Genomic DNA, 27,652 nt, shown 5'->3' on the forward strand with positions numbered 1-27,652 from the left:
CTGGGCGCCTCGTCACTTCCCCTGCGCTGGCTGTCCCGGCGGCTCACCCAGCGAGCTCACTGAGCGACGCGGGCGGGCTATGATCCCAGGGGCGCTGCTGCTGCTGCTGGGGGCCCTGGGGGCTCCACACGCCCCAGGTAAGTCTAGGCCTCAAAGGGGCAGTGACAGGGCCAGAGATCGTGGCTGCGCACCATGGCTTCACTTAGTTCTTTCCTCCTCCAGGCGCCCAAGGCTCGGAGGCAGAGGGCCGACTTCGCGAGAAACTGTTCTCGGGCTACGATAGTTCGGTACGGCCGGCGCGGGAGGTGGGAGACCGCGTCGGTGTCAGCATTGGTCTTAGCCTGGCGCAACTTATCAGCCTGGTGAGCGCGTACTCGGACAGCTGAGGTCTAGCTCACTAGCCGGCTAGGGGGCGTGGCTTTAGGCAGGGCGGGACCCAGGAACAACTGAGGAGGGGGCCTGGGGCGAGGCCAGGCTGGAGATAGATTGGTCGTTAGCAGCGATTGGGTCGAAATCGGACCAATGGACAAGCTGTGGGCGTGGCTGCTGGACGGGCCAGGGTAGAGCCGGGCAAGATGATGAACTAGCCTGTGGGCGGATCTTGAAGTGAAGTTGGGGCCAATGGACTAGCCGGAGGGCGGACCTTGAGGCGGGGTCACAGCCTGGGGCGGAGCTTGGTGCGGGACGGGGTTAATAAACAACTGTGGGCGGAGATTCGGGGCAGGTATATGAACTGGCGAACAGTAGGTACCACAGGAAGTTCTCGAGATAGAGGTAGGGCATAAACTAAAGCAGTTTTAAGAAGCGGGGCTTGGACTTAAAAGGGTGCGGCTCAGAAGAAGAGGGGAGGTTCCAGAGAGAGCTTGACCCACAGAGCCCCCTTATTTCTATACATTCACATCATATCTGCCCTTTAAACTTTTCTCTTCTAGAACGAGAAGGATGAGGAGATGAGCACAAAGGTCTACTTAGACCTGGTAAGGAGATCCAGAGGGATGGGAAAGGGCATCCCACTACCTTTACAATTTCCTCAAATGTCCAGCCCAGTTAGAATACTTCTTGCATCACGATCTCAGAAAACACATTTATAACTGAAACAGAAGCTTCAGGAAACAATACTTATCTTTACTATGGGAGTTGCACTCCATGCATTTTTCATTGTATTTTTCGTTTGTTTTAACACTGGTTTGGGGCCACTTGTTTGACTCCTGACCTATTAAAGCGTCGCTAGCTGCAGTTTGAAAATCACCATTTTAGATGCTAGCTAGTGCAACCCTTTCATTTTCAGAGAATACAAAATTGGGGCCCGGTGCGAGAGAAGGGGAAATTAGCTGATGAGGTCCCGAAGAGTGCAGGTGGAGCCGAAATCAGAGCCCCAGCCTCCAGAACCACAGCCCATGCCTAAGATGCTCCCCTCCCTTGCACTCCCTGCCTGGGCTTCCTTTGTGCACCCCAAGTCTCCTAACCTCCAGCCCCAGACAGCCCCTCAGCCTCTGCTTTCCTAGGAGTGGACTGACTACAGGCTGAGCTGGGACCCTGCAGAGCACGAGGGCATCGATTCACTACGCATCACGGCCCAATCGGTGTGGCTACCAGATGTGGTGCTCCTAAACAAGTAGGATGTTCCCAAAGTCTGGAAGGTGGGGCAGGGCCTCTGAAGAGGCGGGGCACCGGGGTCGGGGCCTGATCCAAAGTGAGAAGATTCTTTCTCTGCAGCAATGACGGGAATTTTGATGTTGCTCTGGACATCAACGTTGTGGTGTCCTCCGACGGCTCCGTGCGCTGGCAGCCCCCAGGCATCTATCGCAGCAGCTGCAGTATCCAGGTCTCCCGGCTCCTCCTGGGAAGCTCAGGCGCTTGTAGAAACCCTCCCTCTCCTCAGACACGCTGACTCCCCATAGTCCCCCATCTTCTCCTCCATTATCCCCCATGGACCCTCACCTCTCTTGCCCCCTTACATTCCGTTGTTTCATCTTCTTTGTCCATTTTCATTGACTTCCAGTCTTCCTTAGTGACCCCTCCCCACTTTGTCCATGGCCTCCCCAGATTACCTTCCATTTCCTCTGTGACCCTACTTCTCTATGATCTTCCCTGGTGGCCCCTATCTTCCTGGTGCCCCATATCCTCTGATCCCTAACTACCCTGTGACCTCTCCAACTCCCTCAACCCCGATCAGTTCTCTGGCAGCTCTAGTGACTCCCCGCTCCATTCAGGTCACCTACTTCCCCTTTGACTGGCAGAACTGCACCATGGTGTTCAGTTCCTATAGCTATGACAGCTCAGAGGTCAGCCTGCAGACTGGCTTGGGTCCCGATGGGCAGGAACGGCAGGAAGTGCACATTCATGAAGGGACTTTCATTGGTGAGTGAGCATGGCTCCCACGTCCACTGGCTTTATGATTTCCAGTTTCTAACAGGCTGATAAATATACTCCATCAGCGAGTCCCTGTGGGTTCGGCAAGATAGATATGACTATATTTTGTGGATATGGAAATTGAGACTTGTTCAAGTTTATTAGAGCTGGGCTGCCCAGCTCAGTGTCCATAGCTGGCCCCTTATTACATCAGGCCCCTCTGCTTTAGGATGTAGCAGAGAAAGCCATGTCTGGTACCAACAAAGACAGGTCCCACATCTGTGTCCCCTTCTTCCGCTCTTCTTCCCTTCCCTCCCCCTCCAAGAGAATGGCCAGTGGGAGATTATCCACAAGCCTTCTCGGCTAATCCAGCCTCCAGTGGATCCTAGGGGAGGGAGGGAAGGACGGCATGAACAGGTTGCCTTCTACCTCATCATTCGCCGGAAGCCTCTCTTCTACCTGGTCAACGTCATTGCTCCGTGCATCCTCATCACTCTCCTGGCCATCTTCGTCTTCTACCTGCCACCAGATGCAGGTAAGGGGGAAAGGGGCCCCAGCAGCCCTTCTTACCAATAGCTCAGATTCTCCCTCTTCAGGCAAGGTTTTCCTGCTAACTCAAGCCATCATGGATTGTGCTTCAGCAGTCTCACCCAGATTATCCTTTCAAGCAGAGCCTTTGCATCTGGATCCAGGTTTTCCCTCCAATCTCAGGCTCTGACCCCCCTCTGCTGCTGACTTTTCTGCACCCAATAACTTCTAAACTCTTCCCTTCAGAATCCTATGATCTCATCCTTGGAACCTCCACTCCTCTGATCAACAAAGTCCCAGGCTTAGACAACTCTTCCTTTCCTTTTCCCCATTCCTGGCATCCTCTCTCCCCAACTTGTCAGACACCTACTACTCCCTTAGCCTGCTATCTCCCTTCGAAATAATAGACAACATTTCTCTGGGAGACAGCATAACGTGGTAACAGAGTAACCTTGGGTAAATTTCTTAATCTCTATGTGTCTTAGTTTCCTGATCTGGAAATAGGCCAGTCATTGTCCCTACCACAAAGGATTATTCTGAAGATTAACTGAGTTAATAGAACTATGCCTGGTACCCGGTAAGTTCTGTATAAGTATAGGTATTGTCTTTGCTAATTTTGAGCACTTGCTATAAGATAATACAAATAACATGTTAAATATATTAACTCAATTCTAATAGTCACAACAACTGTGTAAGGTAGGTACTGAATTGTCTTTCCATTTTACAGAGGAAGATAAAGAGGCTACGAGAGTGTAAGTCATTACATTACCCAGTTAGAGAGAGACAGTGTTGCTATTTCAGCCCTGGTTAGCACCAGGCTGATTCAAAGACCAATATCCTGAACTCTGGTGTTCAAAACGTGCTTTCTTTCAGTCTGGAATCAAGTTCTTTCTCTGTCTAGGGAAACAGAGTGATGCATTTCTAGAACACACTTCCACATGTAACTTCTTCCTCCTGGAGCAAGGAAAATCTTGGAACCCAATATTATAGGACTAAAGTAGAACAGGCCATGAAAGTAATTTATTTCAATACCTTCCATGAAGTTTGCAGTGCCTGTTGTATCCCATAGGAATAACCAGTCACTTGACATATTTTTATATATTGTTTCATTTTTAGATGCTTCAAATTGTGATATAATTCCTGCTACAGGGGTTGGTCCATTCATTCATGCAACAATATTTGTTGAGCATTTGTAATGTGCAAAGCACTGGGAATACATCAGTGAATTAAAGAGACAAAAATCCCTGCTCTTAGGAGTTTACATTCTAGTGGGGGAGATAGATAGTCAATAAACATAATAAATAAATCCATTAGATGGTATACAGAAGAGGAAAATGAAGAAGGAAAAGGGAAAACAAGAATGGGGGTAGGAGTTGCAGTTTAAAAATAAGATGGTCAATAAATGCCTCACTAAAAAGGGGATATTTGATCAGTATTTGAAAAAAAGACTGGAAGGAAGTGAGAGAATGACCTTGACAGATATCTGGGGGAAGAAATTACCAGGAGTTAATTAACAGTGAATGCAAAGGCTCTGTGGTGGGAGTGTGCTTTGAATATTCAAGAAATAGTCAGTGTAACTGAATGACATGTGCAAGAGAGAAAACAGTATGAGATGAAGTCAGAGAGCTAGAGGGAATGACTTATAGACCATAGTAAGGACTTTGGCTTTTATGCTGAAGGAGATGAGAAGCCACTGGAAGCTTCTGAGATGAGGAGTGATATGATCTGCCTTTTCTTTCTTTCTTTTTTTTTTTTTTAAGGGGAGGAGATAATTACTCATTTTTTAAGTGGGGGTACTGGGGATTGAACCCAGGACCTTGTGCATGTTAGGTAGGCACTCTACCACTGAGCTATCCCCTCCCCTAGAAGTGCTGTGATCTGATTTACATTTTAACAGGATTAATCTGGCTGCTCTGTTAAGAAAAGTCAGCGGGGGCAAAGGATGAAGCAAAGAGGAGGCCTTTATAGTAACTCAGATCTGAGGTAATGGTGGTTTGTACCAGGATGGTAGTGGTATATGTGATAAGTCATCGGTTTCAGGATATATTTTGAAGGTAGAGCCAGTAAAGTTTGGGATGGACTGGATATGGGATGAAAAAGAGGAGTGTTGAGAATGATTCAAAGGATTTCAGTCTGAGCCACAGGAAAGATGGAGTTTTCATTTATGAAATGGGGGAAACTATGGGAGGATGCAGTGGTGAAGGGATTAAGTTCTGGATATGTTAAGTATGAGATGTCTATTGGACACTCAAATGGAGAGGTTAAGTAGGCAGGAGGATACAAGTCAGGAATTTAGGGGAGTAAGTTCAGGTTGGAGGTATAAATGTAGGAGTCATTTACTGGCCCTTCAAAAAGCCTGTCCTTGAGTGGGCTGGTAACACAGTCACTGATTATGCCATGGAGATTGCCTTCTGGCAAAGCCTAATCCTTCTGCCTTCCCCCTTGTCCCCCAAGGAGAGAAGATGGGGCTCTCGATCTTTGCCCTGCTGACCCTTACTGTGTTCCTGCTGCTGCTGGCAGACAAAGTGCCTGAGACTTCCCTGTCTGTCCCCATCATTATCAAGTACCTCATGTTCACTATGGTGCTCGTCACTTTCTCAGTCATCCTTAGCGTCGTAGTCCTCAACCTGCACCATCGCTCACCCCACACCCACCAAATGCCCCTTTGGGTCCGTCAGGTAAGATCTCTTCCAACCTATTTGGCTTTTTTCCAGGTATCTCTCCTCCCTCCCACCAACTTCCACCTTCCCTTTCACAGACCTGAGGGAGAACTACAACTCCTGGTAGAGTGTCAAAGTGCCAAGGCCTTGGGTGTTGAAATGTTGCACAATTAATTTTATCATCAATATCATTTCTTAGGTCTCAGACTCTCTTCATTAATATCGCCCATTGCGGGTCCCAAGGAAACATTCTCAGGGTTAGGAAATATCAGGGTGGAAGCCCTCAGGACTTTTCTTTCCAGTTAGGATGCCTCCCAACCCACTTAAGAACTCAGGGCTGTATGAGCATTTCCTTGTCTGTGGGACGGATGCACGCATGCGCAGGAATGGGCATATGGCGTGGGGGTGGTTGGCGGCTCCCCTTCTGCTCTGAAAGCAAGAGATCCCCCTCCAACACGCCTCTCCTTTTGCAGATCTTCATTCACAAACTTCCTCTGTATCTGGGTATGAAGAGGCCCAAACCCGAGAGAGACCAGATGCCAGAGCGGCCTCTAGTAGCCCTCAGGGAGTCTCCAGGAAGTGGCTGGGGTCGGGGAACAGATGAATATTTCATCCGCAAGCCACCGAATGATTTTCTCTTCCCCAAACCCAACAGGTAGTGTCTACTCCCCATCGCCCACGTAGAAGGGAGGAGAACTACAGTTCCCTGAAGACTGTGCGGAGGCAGGCGACGTAAGCTCCCGGATGATGCCGTGGTTGAGCATCATGGGAGTTGTAGTATTCCTTCTGTTGCCCAGTTTGCGGAGAGGTGGGAACTAAAGCGTAAGGGGATAGGAGGAATTGCGGAAGGCTAGAGAGGTCGCCGCCATCGGCGAGAGCCTTAAGGGCCCTGTCAAGTTTTGAAAACTGGACAGACGTTGGAGGAGGGAGTTGAGGCGGGCGTCGAGAGCACCGGCGCTGGCTGGGTGTCTTTGCGCCCGGGGCGTGGCCAAAGAGTCCCGCCTCTTCCAGGTTCCAGCCTGAACTGTCTGCCCCGGACCTGCGGCGATTTATCGATGGTCCAAACCGGACTGTGGGTCTGCCTCCCGAGCTACGAGAGGTCGTTTCCTCGATCAGCTACATCGCTCGACAACTGCAGGAAAAGGAAGACCACGACGCGGTAAGTCAAAGAGGGTGGAGCAGTGCAGGGCCTGGGCGGCATTGGCTCCACCCGCAAGCTCAGGCTCCGCCCCTAGAACTCAGTTTTATATCTGATTGGAAGTGTGCCTCTCTCGGTCCCGCCCCATGCTTTCCGAGTAGTGCTTTATTCACAACCCTCGCGCGCGGTTTCTCTCTCCACTGTTCTGCAACCCACCCTAGTCTCAAAGCTGTGGTAGGAGGACCAGGGTAGGGTACAGGGCCTTGGGGACGGCCTTCCCTGGGGGTCTGGAGCTTAGGAACAGTTTCCTCTGCCTACTCCCAGCTGAAGGAGGACTGGCAATTTGTGGCCATGGTAGTGGACCGCCTCTTCCTGTGGACTTTCATCATCTTCACGAGCGTCGGGACCCTTGTCATCTTTCTGGACGCCACGTACAACTTGCCCCCTCCCGACCCCTTTCCTTGAGGACCAGATGGCCGAGACCCTGGTCCTCGGCCAGTTGAATTGAGAGTTTGGCAGTACTCTTAAGCCTTGTCCCTTTCTACACATTAACTTTCTCACTTAGGAATCTAGTCCTCTCATCATTTCGTTTCTAGGGAGGAAGGCTAAGTGGAATTGGGCAGATGGAGGCTTTGAACCCACCTGAAATGCACTATCCATTTACTCACTCTTTGGCTTCTTGAAGAAGCTCCTTTGGATATTAACACCTAGGTTCCCAACGAAATGGAACAAAGAACAAGAACTAGACTGTAAGCCTTAAGAGGGCAGGAAATATGTCTTGTTCACTGTACAAGCACCTAGCACAGGTCCTAACCTAAGTAGGTGCTTAGCATTGGTTGAATAAATAGGGATTTTTTTTTTCTGTAAGGAAATACACTAAGTAATAGTGCTTATGTTTGCATGTTGGGACTAGTCGTCATTTTTCTTTGCTTTTACCTTTCTGTAGTTTACTGTATTTTGTAATAAGTATTATTTTTAGGATAAAAAAGGGTTACTTCTAAAAGGGTGCATTTGTAATGGGGGGGATAGGTGCACTTTAAAAACCTCCACTCAAGTTGGAATTGCTCCAACTTGGACAAGCTGCTCAGAACTTGGACAAGCTACTAAACTGTTCTGTGCCTCAGTTTCCCCATCTGTAAAATGAAGCTAGTCTGAGGATCATATGAGAAGATGGGAAGAAAAGCATTATACAATATATACCAGGAGTTGCAAACTGGTGTGTTTTGTTTCGCCCATATTTTTGGCAAGCAAAACTTAAAATTTGAACTGTTCACTACTTTTAAAATGTGGATATTTCACAGAGAAATTTGAATTTCTCACTTCTCTTGAAAAATTTAATGAACTGCAGTGACACTAGGTCTGCTCCCCTGTTGGCAGCAACCTGCTGGTTAATAGCTGCCCACTCTGGTCAAGGTATTTGTACCAGAGTTCCTCAAAGCCCCCACCCACCTGATCAGCTTCACTTAGCTTACTTGCCCATCCTTGTATAACACTGGACAAAATACATGGGAGGGGAGGAGGAGGGACAAGGAATTGAAGCCCCTGGGAGGCTAGGAGTGGAATAAGAAAGGGTGTTGGTGTCTCTTATGGCCATCACACATTTTGTGCCTCAGTTTCCTTTCAGTTTAGAGAAAGGGCTGCACCTGTTTGAAGGCAGGGCCTTTCTGGGATGTGAAGATCTTGTGCCCAGCAGGCTGTGTGAACTGGACTGAGTTAATGTTTCTGCCTGGAGGTCAGAGCAAAGTCAGCTTGAGCCTAGTGGCTGCAGCAATTACAGTGAAATACCTAGGGTCAGCAGGCTGTCACACCTACTCAACTGCTGGAAGTTGTCCTAAGAGGGAGAATAGGGCTACAACTCACAGGGACCCCTGTGGGACAAGGTTAGCGTGTCCCTGTCCAGCCAGACCCACCAGCCACACCAATAATTGCACCTGGCATCCCACTGCGGAGCACGGTTTGTTTGTCTTGTTGGTTTATTGGCCTAGAGAGTTGGACACACACACAAATGCGGAGATAAATATTGGTCAGTTTCTCTAAATCTGGGTCCTCACTACGTATAGAGCTAGAGTCTGTAGAATTCTAAATCTTGCGTGCTGTGGCACAGAACCAGTGGCCTTCCCACTCCACCGTCACCCTTCTTCCCAGGGAACATGGGGAAAGAGGGCACAGATTGACAAGACTTGATCATTTTCAAAAGATGAAATTGCCAAATCCCAAATTTCCAACACCTGAAATTCACAATATTCAAGTTCCCCAGCTCAGATACATATATTTTAATCTCCTTTTCGCCACAATCTCCTTTGTTGCCCAGAACCACCAAATTCTGGAAACTATTTTCCTAAATCATATTTTCAAAAAAATAAATGTCTACAATCTCAGTTCTCCCAAAATGTCCATGGTTTCAGAATTTTGACCTGTTATGAAATTCAAATTCCCTGGTCTATCCTCAACCCCTTCTGTTTCCTGTGCCTTTCTGCCTCAGAGGAGTGCAGGTTAAGGATATAGGGGGACTGTCATCACACCTGCCCCCTGCCTCCAAGGCCTTCCTCAGTCCCTCTTGTGGTTCCGCTGTGTAAATATATATATAATTTGTGTGTAGATATATATATGTATTCTTTATTATGTACTTTTTTCCCCCGCAGTTTTTCTAAAGTGCCAGAAACAAGATTTGTGGGAATTTTTTAGTGATTTTTTTTTTTTTGCATTTTCCCATGTTTTAAACTTTTCTTCCCCTTAAAAATTGGAACTTGGTACATTCAGTAGGAAACTCTTCACTCGGATTGTGGCCAAGACCAAGAAAAGTGCAAAGAGACAGAGGAGGAGTGAAGGAGCGCCACTCCTCCGTGGTTAACATTCAGGGAGCCTGTCGAAACCTCCCCTTTCCATATGCTGGGAGGGTGAGAGAAGGCAGGATGCTCCTGTCCCTCCGCCAAAATCACCTCCCTCCAAAAGCCATGATCTTGCCCTTTGAGCATCTGTTGAGAGGGCAGCCATCTTGGCCCCAGAAAACAGTAGCTGGGAAAAAGGCTGCCATTTTGATGACAACAGCTTTTCCCCTTTTTAAACTGCACTCCTCTAATTCCCATTTATCACATTTGCTCCCCTAAACTGGCTCTCCCCATGTGGGCTGTTTTTTCCTGGGGAGAGGTGGATGGATGGGAAATGTTCATTCAGTCACAGAGTGGGGAGGCCCAGTTATCAAAGAGAATTAGGAGCAAACATTTCTTCAACTCCCCCACTGGAAGGAAACATAGGGACCCCTGACCAGGGTTAACTAGTGCAAATTAGGGATTAGGGACTGATAAGGTCCCTGTACCCCATCCCTAGGCTGGGATCTTTGGGTGTGGGGAACTGAGTCAAAGATGGGGTATAAGGTGCTATTTTGCAGGGAAAGTTGGTGGGGATACCCCAAAGCCCACCAAGGGGGTAGGATGGTTCCCCAAAAAACCATCTGGAGTCATTGGTGAGGGAAATGATCCTGGGGAAGATGGGGGTGAAGGTAAGGACGGGAGGTCATGTGCAAATCTTGGGCTTACCCACCCATCCAACCCCCATCGTTTTTCTGGCTATTTGGTCTAGTCTGGGAGAAACCATCGGGAAAAAACAGGGAGAAAGTAGATTCCCTTCCCCATCCCATATAGAGCTCCTCCCTCCTGGCCCCCAAATCTGGTTTAGCCCAGAAGAGGCCATATGTAGAGGCAAAAAGAGGTGCAGTCTACTCAACTCTTTTGCCTTGGAAGAGTCTGGGGCTCACTAGATTTGGGGGCCAAGGTAGGGCTGAGATTGGTGCTGCCCTGGGCTGAGAAAGCACTCAGCCATGGAACAGACAGGTAACCCTGCCCCCAGCACCTCCTTGACCTGGATTGGGAGAGGCCATCCCCAGAGTCTAGGAGTATAAGGAGCAATATGGAAGATCCAAAGGCATGGAAGCCAAGGAAGGCATGGCATCTTCATGTGAAGGAAACAGGGACACAGAAACCCAGCCTTGGGAAGAATGGAGTCCAGAGCCACACTCCCAGGTGGGGGGTTGTCAGGTATCACAATGGTCTGGTCCAGGCCCTGGGCCACAAAGAATGGAATGTGCTAGGAAGCATCTGGGCAAGGGCTTAGAGAAAGCGTCAGAATGAGGGAGGATCGTTAGGTGAGAGAGATGGTTTCCCCCTAGGTTTACGAATCAGGGGGGCGGGTTAGACATTCAGAGCTGGTGGGAGCCGTGAGTAGAGATTCATATAAGTATATTGCTCAGTTGCCCCAAGGGCTAGAGAAGGGATGGGAGCTGGCCCTGCCTGTCATGGAGGCCATTCCCTGGAGGAGAACTGAGAGGGGAACCACCAAAGATCCCTTCCCAGGAGATGGGAAAACTACAATCTCACACAAAGCAGCCTGACCCCTGAGCTCCAGAGGCCCCCAAGTCCCCGCACAAGCATGTGGAGGGGCTCCCAAGGGGCAAGGAGGCCAAGGAGCTGGTAGTGGCGGGGGTTCAGGGAGGGTGGCATCTGGTGAAAGGGGGGATCTGGACCCAGAGCTCAACCCACGTCTCCCTTCTGGGTTCTTTCAACCCCTGCCCTTTCCCCTTCTCCCTTAGGGGGCACTGGTGGAGGAAGAGTTGGAGGGGGTGGAGTTGGGGGGGTAGGGGGTGCTGCTTGAGGATTGACTGCGTAGCCAAAGACCCCTGGTAGGAAGGGAAGGGCCCCCCCACCCTTCTCATCAGGTAGGACCATGTTAAGAGCAACTGGGAGAGCAGCCAAGTTGCTGAAGTTGTAAGGGTAGGCGGCAAGGAGTTGGGGGCCATAGACGAGTGGGTAGGGCTCAGGGTAGAAGGTGACTTTGGCAGCCCCCATCCCCTCCAGCCGGTCCCCCTCCCCAGCCCCTAGTGGCCCCTCACTCCCAGGTTTTCCCCTGCCACTGCCAGATTCCCGGCCGCTCCCAATCAGAGCCAGGGGAAATTCCTGCACAGGTGGGTATGCATAGGCACCCCCTCCTGCCACCACTGAGGGCTCCTCACCCCCTGAGATGACAGGGTCCTGGAGTGAGGCGGTCTCGGAAGCTTCCTCAGCAGCAGCGCTCCCGCCACCTGCCTCCCCGCTGGATGAAGAGACTTGCATCTCTTGGGGGGCCTCCTCCTTGACATCCCCGGGTCTGGTGCCAGCGCTGCCCTTGGAGTAGGCAATGACAGGTGTGGGGGTGCCCCCGGGCCGCTCGGCTGCGTGCCTCTGCCCGTGGCGGCTCAGGGCTGCTGCCGTCTTGCACACCTTGGCGCAGTGAGGGCAGGTGAAGCGGGTAGAAGGCTTACGTCCAGCCCGGGAGTTGTGGGAGCCCCCGCTATGGGCCTCCTGGTGCTTCCGCAGCTTCCTCAGGGTGGCGAATGTCTGGGCACAGTCCCCGCAGCGATGCCTCCGCTCGCCACGGGCATGCCCTGCGGGGCCCTCAGCCGCCGGAGTCTCCTCCCAGCTCCTTCGCTCCAGCTTCTGTTTCCAGCGAGGTGGCCGGCGGCCTCTGGGCATCCCGCTGCCCCCACTGCTGCCCGGGCCTGCAGCTCCGGCCTTGCGCTTGGGCTTGTAGGAGTAGTAGGGCCTCCAGAGCTGGTCCTCCCCACCGGCCTTCAACTCCTCCTCCTCATCCTCCTCCTCGTCCTCCTCCTCTTCCTCATCGTCCTCCTCTTCATCATCCTCCTCGCTCTCCTCCATCTCCTCTCCACTTAGCTCCCCAGGACGTAGGTCAGTTTCTGAGATGCGGCGCTTTACAATGGCCTCCTCACCGATTCGCACAGTGATCTGACACAGTGGAGGTGGAGCCTGTAGCTGGGAGGGGCCCCGGCCAGGCCCTGCAGGGGGACCCCCACCCCCGCCAATCCCGCCAGCTGGCTTGGCCGTGTAAGTCAGAGTCCTCGCGGCCCGTGGGTTCCGGCCCTTGGCCTCCTCTGCAGCTGTGGCGGGCCCTGCGGCCGTTGCTGGGCTGCCGGCTGTGGCTGGGCTGGTCAGTGTGGCTGCAGGCTCCGGGGGAGGAGGTGGGTACTCACGTTTTTTGGGGGGCCTTGGGGGAGCAGTGTAAGTGATGACTGAGGCGGCTTGGGCACCCCCTGTGCTGGCCGGCCCACTCCCCGCCCCAGCGCTGCTGCTGCCCCCGTGGACAATGACAGAGGGAGCTGGGTGGGCAAAAGTGATGACAGAGGGTGGGGGGCCAGGCTCTGGGGCAGGTGGGGGTCCGGGTGGTGGGCTGGTCGGCATTGCTGCAGGGGCCGGGGTGTTGAGGCTTGGAGAAAGGGGGGCCTCGGGGGCTCCCTGGCTATAGGTCTTGTAGGGCCGCTTGGCTGCCCGCATGGGGAGCAGGCGGTACAGCTTGAGGGTGTTGAGCTTGGGCTTATAGCCTCCATTGGGCGTCTTCTCACTGGCTAGGAGGCCCGGGCTGATGCCATGGAAGGCTCGCTGGTGGGTCTTCAGGTTATAATAAGTGACAAAGGTCTCCCAGCAGAAGATGCACTGGTACCTGGGCCAGGACAGCAGAGAACAGGGCAGGGACAGAGCCACTTGAGTCAGGAGTTCTGAAGCCAGGGCCTCAGCTTCCCACATCCTCTCCTGCCTCCACTCGGACTTCGAACTGCCCTAGCCATTTGCTCATGCTCCTTCCAGGCTGCTTGTCTCCCCCGTCAGCCTTGGAAGGGACACCAGTCCCAGTTCAGTGCCCCTCACTGGCTGTCAGCTGCCCGGCCTCAGCTGTTCCATCTGAACTGGGAATGATCACATACCTTGCCTAACTCACAAAGCTTTCTTCTGAAGTTCAAATGACAAAATAGGGAAATATTTTATGAACAGGGGTACATTGTGGAAATATGTATTATAACTGTTAGTGGACATGCCTGTGTTCCCCAAAGTCCTGTCCTGTGAGGCAACTTTCTCTTTCCTCCTTGGCCTTTTCCACAGCATCAAGCTGGGACATGGCACCCAGGGGTGCTAATAAACAGCAGCAGAAGGAAACAGGGCTGGAGGGAGGCAGATGGGTGAGTGATGGAAAGCAGGTGAGTGGGCATCTCCAAGATGCCTTTCTACGCCCTCACTCTTGTCCATGTAGTCCGTGAGTGGACAAGGTCCCATGTGACCCTTCCACCCCACCCACCCCTGCCCCTGGGCCCCCCAAGGCCACTCACCTGCGCTCCCCGGTGTGCCACACCTCGTGCTTGGTACGGTACTCAGCCAGGGCGAACACCTTCTCACAGTAGCGGCAGGGGTACTTCCTCCGCCACGAGTGGACATTGCTGTGCCGCTTCAGGCTGGACAAGGTCACGTAGGAACGCTCACAGGCCGCGCACACATAGAGTACGTGGCCACCCACCACCTTCACCACATGCTCAGGGCCACCTCGGAAGCCCACCGGTGGGGGCAGGGCTGAGGCGTCGACTCCTGCAGGGCCACTGGGGCCAGAGCCCCCAGTTCCCACCCCTGCAGACCCCCGAGTGCCAGCTCCCCTACGGCACTGTGCCTCATGGGTCTGCAGCCGCTTGGGATGGATGAAGCTTTTCCCACAGCGGGGGCAGGGGAGGGGCCGCCGGGGCAGCAGGGGCTGTGAGTCAGGGGCCTGAGCCTCAGCCCTGTCACCCTCCCACTCCCTGGCTGGCCTAGTCCCAGGCCCGAAGCTGTCTTCTTCAGGCTGTGAGGTGGCCATGGGGGCTGGGGCAGGAGGTATCCAGGCATCACCTCCCTCCCCCAGGCCCTGCAGGCGGGAGATGCCCAGACGCCGCCCCAGAGCTCCAATCTCTGCCACAGCTGCCCCATCCCCTCCGCCGCCAGGTAGTGCCAGCCGGGCACTGTAGATGAAGTTGAGGACATCAGAGAAGGCAGCTGCTGGGACCCCTGGCAGCTCTAGGACCCGGGGTGGGGATGAAGCAGGAGGCGAGGCTGGAGGGGGAGAGGAGGAGGACGAGGATGAGGAGGACGAAGAAGAGGAAGAAGAGGAGGAAGAGGAGGAGGAGGAAGAAGAGGAGGAGGAGGAAGAGGAGGCAGCTGTGGTGGTGGCAGGGTTGGGAGCTGAGCCCCCAGTAATTGGTGGGAGCGGTAGAGGAGCTGAAGCCAGCAGGGCCTCTCTGAAGAAGGGACTAGAAGCAGCCAGGACACTGCGGTGAGCAGGGAACTTGGTGTCTCCGGCTATGAGGGTGACGTCACAGAAGAGGCCACGGAGCCGCTGCTCGTTGAGCTGGCGCAGGACAGCGGGGGCATGGGACGGGTCCGTCACCTCTGCTGGGGGGGGCATGGCGCCAGCCTAAACAGAGGAGAAGAGGCCAGGGAGGATCTCAGAGGCTGGGCAGAGGGTAGAGGCCTCTGCAATCAGGGAGGTGAGCCGAGAGAGGTTGGGGGCTGTTGGTCAGAGACTGGTGGAAGGCTGACTAACTTCTGGTGACAGAAGCCAGGGGTCAACCTGAGCCACCCCACATCTGGCCAGCGTCCAATGCCAGTAAGTCACACGTCTAGTGCTGGAAGAGGCCAGGGATGCCTCAGGTCTTTTTTTCACCATTTTGCGGGGGGCGGGGGGGGGGGTAGGTAATTAGGTTCACTTATTTATCTTAATGGAGGTACTGGGCATTGAACCCTGGACCTCATGCATACCGAACACGCACTCTACCACTGAGCTGTACTCTCCCCCACTGCCTCAGGTCTTGATGAAGGTCAGGGGTCAAAACCTCCAAGGCACAGACTAGCGAGGTAACGCACTGGGAGGAGGAGGCCCCCACAACTGCTGATGACCATTTCACAGGGCTCCCCAGCCTGGACACAACGGCTTCCCTTGCTGGCCTGCTGCCTCATGCCCAGTTTTCCCTCACTGCGGACCTCTCACACCGTCTCACCTGACAGCACAGCCAACATGGAGCGGAGCCGGGGTGGCTCAGCGAGTCCCTTCTGTCGGGCCTCTTCCCTCTGTGGAGAAACAGAAACCACATTCTCAGGAAGGGAACTGGGCAAGACAGGACGCAGGGGGTGGGGGTGGCGCAGCGCTCAGGGCCAAAGAAGCCAGGGCTGCTCTGCAGACCCTGACCCTCCCAGGAGCCTGTCAGGTTGCTTGCTTAATTAGCTGCAGCCAGTCAGACCTAGGAGGTCACACAGGTTATTGCAAAGCCTTGTTCTGCTTGCCCCCAGAAGTATAGGAACAAGATAATTTGCATATTCCCAATTTACCTCAAAACAATCTAGCAGCCTACTTCAATCCCTAGGCCCAGGGAAGCCTGCTGGATCACTCTCAAGTCCCTTTGGCCCAATCTTCGGGGCTCAAAGGAAATCAAAGATTTGCATGTTGTCTTTCATTTTAATAGTCTCATTTACATGTCAAAATAGATTTGCTTGAGCTTTTTCAACGGACCAAGCTGCCAGATACTCAAATTGGGAGAGGACCTCCTCATTTGAAATCTTAGAGGGGGTTTCTGGCCTATGTGCCAGGCAACCACCAAAGATCACGAACTCATGCACACGGGCCAGCTTGCTCTAATCTCTGGAGGGCACTGGAAAGGCCACTGGACCGGAAGTGAGGAAGTTTGAGTCCCACTCCTTACTTTGAGTGCTGGTGGCTTTGGGACTTTGGCTTAAAAATGGGGGTGGGAGTGAGGAACGCAACCCCTACCTCACCTCTTGCTGGGAGGCTCATCCAAAAGGAATAGCAGGCACCCCACACGCACACCGTGGCGGTCACTGCACAGAAAGCACCTCACAGCTGCTTTCCCCTGTGGGCACAGCCAGGGCTTTGGGGGCTCATTTTTCAGTTGAAGATCTGAGTTCCAGAGCCATACAGGAACTTAGCCAAAGACACACAGAGCTGGTCATAACAGGTGGGGCCTGTTCACAGGCCAGGCCTGCTGACTCGAGAGCAGAGCTTGCCGCTCCTTGTCCACCCTCTGTGATGCCTGGGGGTCTCCCTTCCGCACGCCCTGGGTCATCCATGACTCCGAGGTGTCCTACGTCAGGAGTTCCTCATACAATCCCCCCCCTAAAAAAAAAACCACTCTCTTCCCATTTATTACTCATACTATCTAGACTAAGAGGACTCCACAGCCCATGTCACACCCCCAAAAGACTGTTCTGACTCCTGTCCTGGAAGAGGAGGCGGAGGGTGGTGAACAGGGGTGATATTCCAAAGTTCTAACAGCCCCAACTGCCATGCACACACCTGGGTCAAGTGCTACCATCCGTTGCTGGATTGCAAGCGGGTAGGGAATCCTGGGGAAGAGGCCCTGCTCGAGGGCTGGTGTTCAGTTCTGGTTGTAAAATGAGGAGAAAGAGCAAGGCTGCCCACTCCCTTCCAAGATAGCCACTAGCCCACCGGGACCCCCAAGAGTCGGCTTTACTTGCCTTACCTCATTTCTTCCTAAGGTAGCAGTTAGCTTCCTGATTTTAAAGTGACAGACCGAGGCTCAGAGATGCTAGGTAACTGCCCAATGATACATGACCAGTGAGTAGCGGGGCTGGGATCTGATCCCAGAAAGTTTGGCACCAAAGCCTGTGTTCTTGATTATATCACATCGAGATGAAGGCCATGTTTACAGCTATGATACTGTGATATCATATGAAATTAAGTTGACCCTTGAACAACATGGATTTGAACTGCTCAGGTCCAGTTCCATGTGGATTTTTTCAACAGTAAATACTACAGTTCTACATGATGTGAGTTTGGCTGAATCTGAGAATGTGGAACTTTGGATACAGGGGGCCGACTGTAAGGCTATACTTGGATTTTTCACTGTTTGGAGTATCTGCACCCCTAATCCCCACATTGTTCAAGGGTCAACTGTATATATATTTGGCCTTTGTCCCCATTCCTGACTCAGAGCTCCTAAAACTCTAATTTCCCAAGTGATAGGGATGTTAGGAGCATCTTGTTCTGATATTTGGTCTTTGACCCCAGTTCCTAACATAAAGCTCCTGAACCCTTTGGAATTTCCTGGGTGATAGGAGTGTCTCTTGTTTTAATGAGGCAAATCTTGCTGGGCTCCTGGATGGGGACTGGTCACCAGAAGCCATGGCTGGAAGCTTGGAACATTCAGCCCCACCCCCACCAAAAGGGCCTGGGAGGGGAAAGGGCCTGCAGACTGAGTTACTAATCGATCATGCCTATGTGATGAGGCTTCTGCAAAAATCCCTTAATTATGGGGTTCAGAGAGCTTCCGGGTTGCTAAACTCACACACTGAGAAGGTCATGGACCCGCACTTTGTAGAGACAGACGCTCTTCCACTCAGGACCCTTCTAGACCTTGCCCTCCATACCCCTTCATCTGGCTATTCATCTGTACTGACAAATCCTTTATTATACAATAAACCAATAAACATAAGTATTTCCCTCAATTCTATGAGCCATCCTAGCAAATTATCAAAACTGAGGAGGGGGTCGTGGGGAAGCCTGATTTCTTGCTGGTCAGTTAGGAGTATGGGAGGCCACGATTGGCACCTGGCACCTGAAGTGGGGGCCGCCTTGTGGGACTGAGCCCTTAACCTGTGGGATCTGATGCTACCTCCTAGCAAATAGTATCAAAATTGAATTGAACTGCAGGACACCCAGCTAGTGTCAGAAAATTGAACAGTGTGGGGGAAAACCCCACACATTTGGTGTCAGAAGTGTTGTGAGTAGAATGGATAGAAAACAGTTGTGGTTTTCTTTCAACAGCATCCACTAGGACCCCCCACTAGCCCATCCAGGGTCTTTGTGAAAATCAGAGGAAGGGGGGAAAAACAGGAAAGGCCGCCTCCTTCATGAGGTAGCAACCCACAGGTGAGCACAGCGAAGGTCTGATTCCAGGCCTGCCCACATGCACAACCATATGGGCTTGGTGCCTACTGAGGCCAAGATATTTGGACAAGGCCTATCAAGGCTTCTTAGAACCACAGAAGTCCGAAGCTGGCTTGGCCCTTGGAGATCAGCTAGAACCATCATCATCATGGTACTTGGAGCCGCCACTGCTGAGATACTTACTATGTGCCAAATCCAGTGCTAAGCATTTCATCAACATAGTCTCATTTTAGCACCCAAAGGGACCACAGAGAGGCAGGGGCTAGTATCAACCCCACTGCACAGATGAAGAAATTGAGGCTTTAAATACTCTAGACTCCTCACTTGCAGGCAGTGAGAACATAGTGGTGGGGTGATTTGCCCCGGGTCTCACTGTGTACCAAGCTGGGTTTGGATCCAGCTCTCCTGAGATGAACTGCCCCACCACTGGCCACTGCCCTATGAGGGCTTATGGGAGTTGGAGAAGACACTAGTTATGGGGCCCTGGGCAAGTTACTTAACCTTTCTGTATGTCGGTGTCCTTGTCTGTGACGTGGGGATGATGAAAATTTCCCACTTCGTAGGGCTGTTGTAAAGAATAATCCAGCTGATGCCAAGCAGTGCTTAGAAAGGGGCCTGGCCCACGGTAAATGCTCAGAAAGTGCTCACTCTTATCATCCTGGAACTCAGTCCTGGAAAATGGTGGGGGGAAGTGGTGAAGAGCAAGGGGCAGAAATCAGGCTTCACAGTACGTTTGATGGCTCTGTGGTTTTTAGTTTTTTAATTTGTTTTCACCTTTTCTCTACTCTTCACTGGCTGTGTGATCTCAGAGGTGTGACTGAGGTGGGGAGCTGAGCGCTGCTGCCAGATACACTCCATCTCTTGCTGGTCCCTCTGCCTGGAATGTTCTTTCCTCAGACAGCCCCATGCCTTGCCGCCCCACCTCCTTTAAGCCTTGACTCAAAAGTCACCTTCCCCCGGAGGCCCTCCCGGCCACCCTGTGCCCCATCAAGCTTCCTCTCTCTCTCCCCTACTTTATTTTCCTCCTTGGCATTTAGTGAAACATACTGTTCATTCATCTCTAAAATGTAACTTCCAAGGGAGGGAGGGATTTTTGTCTGCTTTGTTAACTGCTATCTCCAGTGCTTAGAACAGTGCCTAATACATAGTGGGAGATGAAAACAATTTTTTGGTAAATGAACCTACTTTCTTCAAGTCTGCCTGGAGTGTGTCCACCTTCAGGAAGGACACCATCCTCCGTCCTGGACTGAGCTGGCCCGGAGCTGCGGGTGGCGAGTGTAACTTGACCACTCCTGGGGCGATCACGCTTTGCCTGATATACTTCCAGGGCTTTACATGTGTTGCCTCATTTAATGGTTTCCTCAAAACGGCCACCCAAAGTTAGTATTTAGATTAGCCCAATTTTACAGATGAGGAAACTGAGGCTCACAGAGGGATTTACCTTGCTCAAGGTCACACAACTTGCGGGCAGCGGAGTCAAAATTCAAATCCAGGCCTGAGTGAACCCAGATGCTGAGCCCTTCCCTCTGCCACACTGCCGGGTCCTGCCCGAAGGGGCCTATGGCCGGCCAGCGGGCTGCCGACGTCACCGCACAAGGTCTCACGTGCTAAGTGCTAACTGTGTGGGGAGTGAGGGACTCCACCCTCTCCCTCACTCCCCGCATCCAGCAGTCTGGATCTGCGGCCCAGCTTGGGAATGGCTCTGGAAGCCTTCCCTCTAACCCGCCTCTGGCCCCAAATTAGCTCAGGGCCTTGTTAACACTCTCCTGATTCAAGGCCATGGCCTCCCAGCTAGTCCCCTGCCTCCATCCAGCCTTCCTCTCACTGAGGGTCAACAGCCCCAAAGCAGCTCAGGTGGGATCACTCCTGGGCTCAGCAACCTGCAAGGGCCTCCACTCCAGAAGCTCAGATTCCTCAGCCAGGTATTTGAGAGTCCAGTCCCCCTCTTCCTTTCTAATCGTGCCTTGTCCCAGTCTCCCTTCAAGCACCCTGTGCGCTCTCCAATCTCAACACGTCCCACACCTCCACGCCTTTGCCTCTGCTGGTCCTCCTGCCAGAAATGCAACCTTTCCCCAACCTCGTCCCCAAATCCTTCCAAAATGTTAAGATCGACCTCAAATACCACCTCCCACTTAGCCCTCCCTCACCTACCGGACAAGGACAATCTCTCCTTCCCCCCAGTTCATCAGCGTTTTGTGGCCCTGCGGCCAGCACCCAGCAGCAGATGCTAGGTTCTCCCTCCCTAGGCTGAGACTCCCTGAGTCACTAAGCACCCTAGTCTTCTGGAATGGATTGGTGCAGGTGCTAAGTTCTGCAGAAATTGGGCAGAAGTTTGTGCGCATGTCTGTGTGGGGTGCACCAAGAGGCCCGCAGAAAGCTCCAGCAGGGCAGCAGAGGACAGCATATAAGAACACAGGATCTGGAACCTGACTGCCTGGGTTCAAATCCACCTTTACTTCTTACTGGTTAAGTGGCTTTGAGCAAATTACTCCTCCGGGCCTCGGCTGTCTCATCTGAAAAAGGGAGGTAGTTAGAATTCCCCCTTCCACCTCGCACTGGGAAGAGTAAATGAGTGATCAAATGTAAAAGCATTGACAACAGTGCCTGGTACACAGTAAGTGCTAAATAAGCGTTTACTGCTGTGGTTACTAGCCAGGCCCCAAGAAGGGGCTCAGTGCTTGCAGAGGGCTGACAGTGGCTGCCACAGGCCCCCAAGCTGCCCCTACTTTCCAGGACATTTCCCATGAGCTACTTATAGCCCTGTTGGAAGATAGGCAAGCCAGGTGATTGGCCCCATTTCACAGATGAGGAACTGAGGCTCACGTAGGGAAAGTGCCAGTGAGGAAGCAGCACGGCCTAAACTCCTCAGTGCTGGTCTAGGCCTCCTTCCCCTCCACTGGGCCGTGGCGCACTTGTTGTGCAGGCCTGACAGCAGCCAGCCTGCCCCCAGGCAGGAGGACCTGGCCACAGTGTCCTCCCTGCCCCCCATACACGCACGCTCCCAGCCAGGCAGGTGTGGTACACAGCAGTGGGTACACTTGGAACACACACACACACACACACACACACACACACACACACACACATTTACAGAAGGGCCCAGTCCCCAAAGGTGAGGAAAACCTGTTCTGAGGAATCTGCCTAGTGAGCAGATTCCGTTCCCAGACCCTTCCACAGTCGCGGGAGCGGCCCAATGTGCGTCACAGAAGAGACGGAAAAGCAGAGATACCCGAGAGGGGGGCAGAGAGAGGGCGAAGCAGAAGGAGGAGACTGAAAACTTCATGTTTCTTTTTTCCATTGCAGTGACAAGAGTCACACCCGGCCTTTACGTAAACATGGCCAAGGAGCCACTCGGTCCAAGCTCAGTTTCCTTGCAGCCACCAGGCCTCTCCTCCCGGTGACCCTGACACGCTGGGCGGGCCAGTGAGGGGCCAGCACACAGACCCTGCACAGACCAGCTGGGCCACCCCGACGACACCCAAGCCTCCCGCCTGCTGCCCTTGCTCTGCCCCATATTTATCTCCCTGGCTTCTTCATAACATATCCCTACAGCAGCCCCACACAGCCAGTTAAACACACAGAAGCAGACACGCACACGCAGCCTGCGGTTGATCTCTGGAGTCTGAGGCCCACATTGCCCTTGTCACGCCACCTCCCTCCCCACAAGTGTTTTCTGACCAGCTTGCCTCCCAGCCCAACAGCACGGACAGGCTCCCACAAACAACGTCACAAAAGAATCCCGCGGGGAATGTTGCAAACACATAACCTTCCCCTCCCCTCACTGGGCTGCCCATGAGCCCATAAACACAACCTGCACGTGCCCCCCGGAGCCCCTCACACCAGCACCAGCCGTCTCATGAGTACCTGAGACACACCCTGGAGCTTTTCACTTCCTGCAGGACCCTCAGGACCTGAGTTCTAGACACACACATTCCCCACGCACCCAGCCACCCGCTTGTCACACGGACCCACAAACCCATCCAGCGGGTCATCCATGCCAAGACTGGGCCACACCTCAGCAGGGCCACAGAAATGGGACCCGGACCTGACACCTTCTGACTCAAAGGTACACAACCGCCCCCTCCAACTAGGCACACGCAGCCCCCACTCCGGTGCCCTCCACAGCACTTACCCTTACCGGTATGCAGAAAACAATAGTTCATAAATAGTTCATATGTGCAGCACCAGACACATACATGCAAGAAACACATGCTGGTATAAAACACACATAAAACCCCACATCTAACAAACTCCGCAGGTATTGCACCCTGCTTTGGATGCGGACCTGTCACCCAAAGCCGCAGGGCCACATCTTGTAATTCTGCCCCACAACACTGGACACCCCTCCATCTGGCTTTCTATCCCCGTGGCCCGGTAGGGCCCTGCCGGACCCCTGGCTGCTAGACCAGCAAACAGTAGTGCCCAGGAGTGGTTTACCTTGCCCCACAACACAGCAGGAGACACACAATCTCCAGGACTCACAGCCACAACCCTGACCCGACGGCGCGGCGGCTCCGGGGCCCCTGCTCGCCCTGCGCACCCCGCACACCCCAACTCTGGGGCGCTCGGCGGCCCACCCCTCCCCCTCTCTGGCTGGCTCCTACGCCATCGCCCTCCCAGCAGCTTGCAGCGCCGGCCCGGGCTCACACCCGCCCCACCCCACCCCCAACCTGCCCCACGGCGGGAGGGGGACATGGGGCTGCAGAATTAACCCTTCAAGTGGGGAGTGAGCGCGGCCCTGTCCACGGCGCCAGGCGATCGCAGCCCCCTGCCGCCGCTGGGTCGGACGACGTACCGGGGCCCCCTAAGTCGCCCCCCAGCGCCGTGCGCACTTGGAGGCGGGGCCAGGCTTAGCCCCCGACCCCTGAGCCCCCAGGTCAAGCCCAAAGGGGAGCGGTCGCGGCGCGGGGTGCAGCCCGGGCCCCCGCGGCGCCGGGCAGCGGGGAGGGGGCCCGGCTGTTGGCTCCGGTCCGCCCTGGCCCTGCCCGGTTCGCCCCGGGGCCCACCTGACTGCGATGGCGCCGCGTCCGCCAGGCCCGGCTCATCACCGTGGCCGCCCCCGGCCGCTCCGGCTTCGCCCGCCTCCAGCTCCGGCTCCGGCTCCGGCTCCGGCCCCAGCCCCCCCAGCGCCCGGCCCCGGCCCGGCCCCGCCGCCGCCGCCGCCGCCGCCGCTGACATCATCGGCTCCCCCCGCCCCGGTCCTACCCCCACCCCCACCCCCGGAAACAGTACCCCTCCAGCGCCGCCGCCGCCGAGAGGAGGCCGGCGCAGCGCAGCCGGCACAGACACCAGCTCCGGGCTCGGGCTTGGGGAGAGCGCGCCCGACGGCCTGCGTCCGGACCGATCCCGGGAAGGAAACGGCGCCGCGCAGGGCCGCGGGACTGGTGGGCACCGAGCCGGGCGCCGGCCTGGCTGCAGCATCAGCTCAGGGCCGCACGACCACCTACTCCCTGGGAAGGGGCTTCCCCCGCCCCCTGCATGCCCTTCACTCAGCGGTGCACACCGCCCAGAGCACGCACACCCTCTCCGCAGACACGCAACGTGGCAGGCTCACAATCAGGCCCAGTGGGACCCGCAGACCCAGGCCCAACCTACCCACAGGGACAGCCCTGGACACAGGCACAAACACACACTCTCCCCAGAAATGCACCGGGAACCCCACCAGGCCGCCGGCCGGGAAGGCCCCAGCCCTACAGAACAGGTACACATAAATGACTACCAGCGCAGATGAATACGCAGCTTGCTATTTTGTCCCCACCGGCAGAAATATCCACATCTATATACTGTGCGTAAATGCAGAAGCCTTGGTGTGGGTCTCCTGGGACAGCACCAACACCACCAGGTGGAGGCACACGCAGAAGAAGCACATTCCTGAAACTCCAGAGGGACAGTCTCTGCGACTCCTCCCTGGTGTTCAAAAATTCAAAACTTAGGACATAGGAGCTGGCCCGCAGAGGTCCTTTCCAAAAAAACCTTTCTGAAACAGGCGAGACATAAACAAACAAGTTAATTAAAAACCAAAGATGTCTCATCACAAAGGTAGTCAAAAAGAGGAAAAAAAAGAATCAGATGGACTTTGGAGTCACAGGGACAAAGGTGTAAAGCAAGGAGACTTAGAAACAGTGAGAAAAGAGGCCTACCCTCCACCTCAAGGAGGTTCCAGGGAAGAACCTCCCACTCTCCACCTCAGGAAGGTTCCAGGGAAGAACCCCAGGTCACAATGGCTGGAGTTCTGAAGGGCCCAGGCTCCCTGAGCCAGGAGGAGAGGAGGAAGTCCAAGGAAAGATGGTGAGTGTGGGGGCCAGGGGAGCATAGCCCCTCTCCCTGTAGCTCCTGGCTGCTTTCCTCTCCTCCCCTAAAACTTCCCAATTATCCTAGACACCCACAAGTGAAATTCACAATCATGAACCCAGATGTCCCTGGAACCTGTGACATCACACAGACACACAGCATCTGAGGCTCCCTCCCCTCCTCAAACCAACAGAGCATCCCTTGGTCCTCTTTTTCACTTCCCAGGAACAACTTACCCAGAGAAACAGGATGCTCCAGGACTGCTCACTCCCTGCTTCCTGCTTTAGAAGCTCAAGGCACACATGTACCACCTCATCCATCTTTCAGGCCCTTTCTAGCTCCCAAGAGTTCCTTAGCAAGACCCTCTATTGTCCCACAGGGTCCCAGAACCCAGCCTGGCATTCACCCTGCCCCAGGTCCCCCGGGCTGTGGCTGCCCTAATGCCCGAGCTCCTTTCTCCCTAACAGGCTGCCAGTCACCCCTACTTCAACCTGCCCAACTTCACCCAGCCATCACCGCCCTCCACTCCGCCCAGCCTCCCCTTGCACCAGTGCTGCCAGCCCTCTGATGCCACCAAGGGCCTGCTCATGGCCCTGCTGGGTGGGGGCCTGCTCACTGGCTTCATGGGCCTCTTCTCCCGTGTGGCTTACCAGGCTTCCCACTTACCCTCGCTGGAGCTGCTCAGATTTCGATGCTTCTTCCACCTCCCCATTGCCCTGCTGCTTAAACTGCATGGTGAGCCACCGTTGGGACCTCCAGATGTCCGGGGCCAGGCCTGCCTCCATGCTCTGCTCAGAGTCCTCAGCATCGGATGCACCTACAGTGCGGTTCAGATGGTGCCCACTGGCAACGCTGCCACCATCCACAAAGGTTCTTCCACCGTCTGCTCTGCTCTCCTTACCCTTTGCCTTTAGAACCAGCGTCTCAGTGGCTACGACTGGTGTGCTTGTTGGGCAGCACCCTGGGACTCATCATCGTTGTGGGACCTGGGCTAGGGACACTGCAAAAGGGGATCATGGGCTTCTATACCACTCTGGGCTACGTGCTCGCTTTCCTGGATGGCCTGGCCCTGTTGCCAGACTTTCTGCCTTCCGACAGTGGCCTTCCGACAGTGGCCTTCCTGTTTGGCTTGGTGAGGTTGGTGGGCTCCGTGCTGGGCCTCTTTGTGCAGCGGACCTCTGTGCTGCCCAACGATCCTCTGAGTTGGAGCTGTGTGTGGACAGTGGGGATTTATGCCCTGGTCTCCTTTGTGTGCCCGAGCTATGCGGTCGCCAAGGCCCATCCCACCCTAGTGTGCGCCGTCCTGCACTCTGAGGTGGTGGTGGCCCTGATACTGCAGTATTATGTGCTCAATGAGACCATAGAACCTTCTAACATCATGGGGGCAGGGGTGGTGTTAGGCAGCATTGCCATCATCACCGCCCAGAACCTCAGCTGTGAGAGGGAAGGGCAGGTGGAGGAGTGAGATCGAACTTGAGAGCCTGACGCGGAGGTCAGGGGTAAATAAAAGGAAAGACTGGAATACAAATATGGGAGAACAAGTGACTGGAAAAGAACTGGTATGGGAGAGGAACACCCCTTGGAGTCAAAGGTGACTTGGGGACTTGGTGGAGAGGGACTGTCTAGAAGACCTGGAACAAGCCTGGAGACCAAGATATTGGAGTCTAGGCTGGGGTTTGGGGATCAGGGCATAACTAAGGCATAAGTGAGGTCTGAGGAGCAGATCAAAGGGACTAAGGCAGGCAGGCAGGCCATAAGCCATGGAGAGGATTCTTCCCTCGGCAGCAGATAGCAGAGCCTCGGGGCTGGAGTGTTTGGGGCTTTCAGGCAAACAGAGCAAGCAGCTGCTCTGGAGAAAGGAGTGTGTTTTTTTCCCCCCTGAGCAATGGTTTCCCTTCCTCGTGGTTATGCCTTCCCACCTTGGGGTGGTGACGTTATATTGACATCAAACACGGACCACTCTGAATGTGGCTGTGCAGTTGGTGTCATCTCTGCTTTGGAAGGACAGTGGAAGCCCTACCCTCTGCTCTCATTGGAGAATCCCTTGGGATCCCCACACCCCCCTAACCCCATCTTATTTTTGAAATATTCTAGAAGGGGGAGGATTTCCTAATGTTCAGATGCCTTGACCCCGAGTCCCCTAGGATTTCTGTGTCCCGCCCCATGGCTAATCTGCTTTTCCTGGATTGTCGCGGTCCCGTGATCTCTCCCGGACAGGGGCCAGCGTCCTTTCGGAGCAGGCCTCTGAGCTGAGGCCTCTTCGAGCGGCTCAGGCAGGGGGTCCATGACAAGAGCTCCTTACAGCGCTCCATCAGAGGCTAGGAGATGCCCACCCGTCCCAGGAGGCCGCTCAACAGATATCAGCTACTTCCGGACCAGCAATTGGCATCGCCATCTTGATCTGTTCTTGCATATTCAGCGCGATTGCTGCATATTCATGACTAAGGACGGCCCCAGCACTCCCCCCTTGGGGAACCCACTCGGGAGGATATGACCGGCCCGCCTCCTTCATTACCGATTCTCAGAACAGACCATTTTCTAGCCGGGGGTGGTGATATTAATAAGAAACTTTGGCTGAAGATGAAAACGCACTCCAAACTAGAATAAAACCAGTTTATATTTACCTTCGATCCTTCAAACCTTAAACCTCAGTGCAGGAGGGAGTAGCAAGGGGAGGCGGCGGGATAAAAACGTTCCCTTCCCTCTCGTCATTTCAAAAGGTCACCCAACCAGGGAACCGGGGAGGGAGGATCAACGACTCCAGCGCGCGCCCCTTGCACGCCGGCGCAGGCGGCCCCGTAGCGCAAGGGAGGGCGGGAAAGGAAGGGGCGGGGGATGCCGGGGCGAATCTATAAAGGGCGTCATTCGGCCAGTTCGCTCCTCAGAAGCGCCGAGAGCGCGGCCGGGACGGTTGGAGAAGAAG

At 54.1% G+C, this 27,652-nt stretch overlaps 2 protein-coding genes across 7 annotated transcripts; one reads left to right on the forward strand and one right to left on the reverse strand.

The window, feature by feature from the left end:
* The first annotated feature begins 35 nt into the window (after positions 1 to 35).
* CHRNB1 (cholinergic receptor nicotinic beta 1 subunit) lies at positions 36 to 7,579 on the forward strand. Of its 3 annotated transcripts, none has more exons than XM_010996534.3 (11): positions 36 to 137; positions 223 to 362; positions 933 to 977; positions 1,506 to 1,615; positions 1,717 to 1,825; positions 2,214 to 2,361; positions 2,678 to 2,887; positions 5,335 to 5,558; positions 6,014 to 6,195; positions 6,552 to 6,699; positions 7,003 to 7,579. In XM_010996534.3, the coding sequence occupies exons 1-11, from the start codon at positions 80 to 82 to the stop codon at positions 7,141 to 7,143; spliced, it is 1,515 nt and encodes a 504-aa protein (XP_010994836.1). In that variant the 5' UTR covers positions 36 to 79; the 3' UTR covers positions 7,144 to 7,579. The 3 variants fall into 3 exon arrangements, with proteins under 3 accessions (XP_010994836.1, XP_031323597.1, XP_064351254.1); XM_031467737.2 differs by having other exon boundaries at positions 7,275 to 7,579; XM_064495184.1 differs by lacking the exon at positions 6,014 to 6,195 and adding an exon at positions 6,196 to 6,272.
* Positions 7,580 to 8,633: 1,054 nt separating this feature from the next.
* ZBTB4 (zinc finger and BTB domain containing 4) lies at positions 8,634 to 27,420 on the reverse strand. 4 transcript variants are annotated; one of them, XM_064495178.1, is made up of 5 exons: positions 27,354 to 27,420; positions 25,396 to 25,546; positions 15,515 to 15,584; positions 13,823 to 14,931; positions 8,634 to 13,164 (listed from the first exon to the last, which is right to left on the reverse strand). In XM_064495178.1, exons 2-5 carry the CDS (start codon positions 25,512 to 25,514, stop codon positions 11,205 to 11,207), a joined length of 3,258 nt encoding a protein of 1,085 aa, XP_064351248.1. In that variant the 5' UTR covers positions 25,515 to 25,546; positions 27,354 to 27,420; the 3' UTR covers positions 8,634 to 11,204. The 4 variants fall into 4 exon arrangements, with proteins under 4 accessions (XP_064351248.1, XP_064351247.1, XP_064351249.1 ...); XM_064495177.1 differs by lacking the exon at positions 27,354 to 27,420 and having other exon boundaries at positions 25,396 to 26,529; XM_064495179.1 differs by lacking the exons at positions 25,396 to 25,546; positions 27,354 to 27,420 and adding an exon at positions 23,445 to 23,576.
* Positions 27,421 to 27,652: the final 232 nt, after the last annotated feature.

Source organism: Camelus dromedarius, chromosome 16 (genome assembly GCF_036321535.1).
Source record: "Camelus dromedarius isolate mCamDro1 chromosome 16, mCamDro1.pat, whole genome shotgun sequence".
In the NCBI taxonomy this organism is placed as follows: Eukaryota; Metazoa; Chordata; class Mammalia; order Artiodactyla; family Camelidae; genus Camelus; species Camelus dromedarius.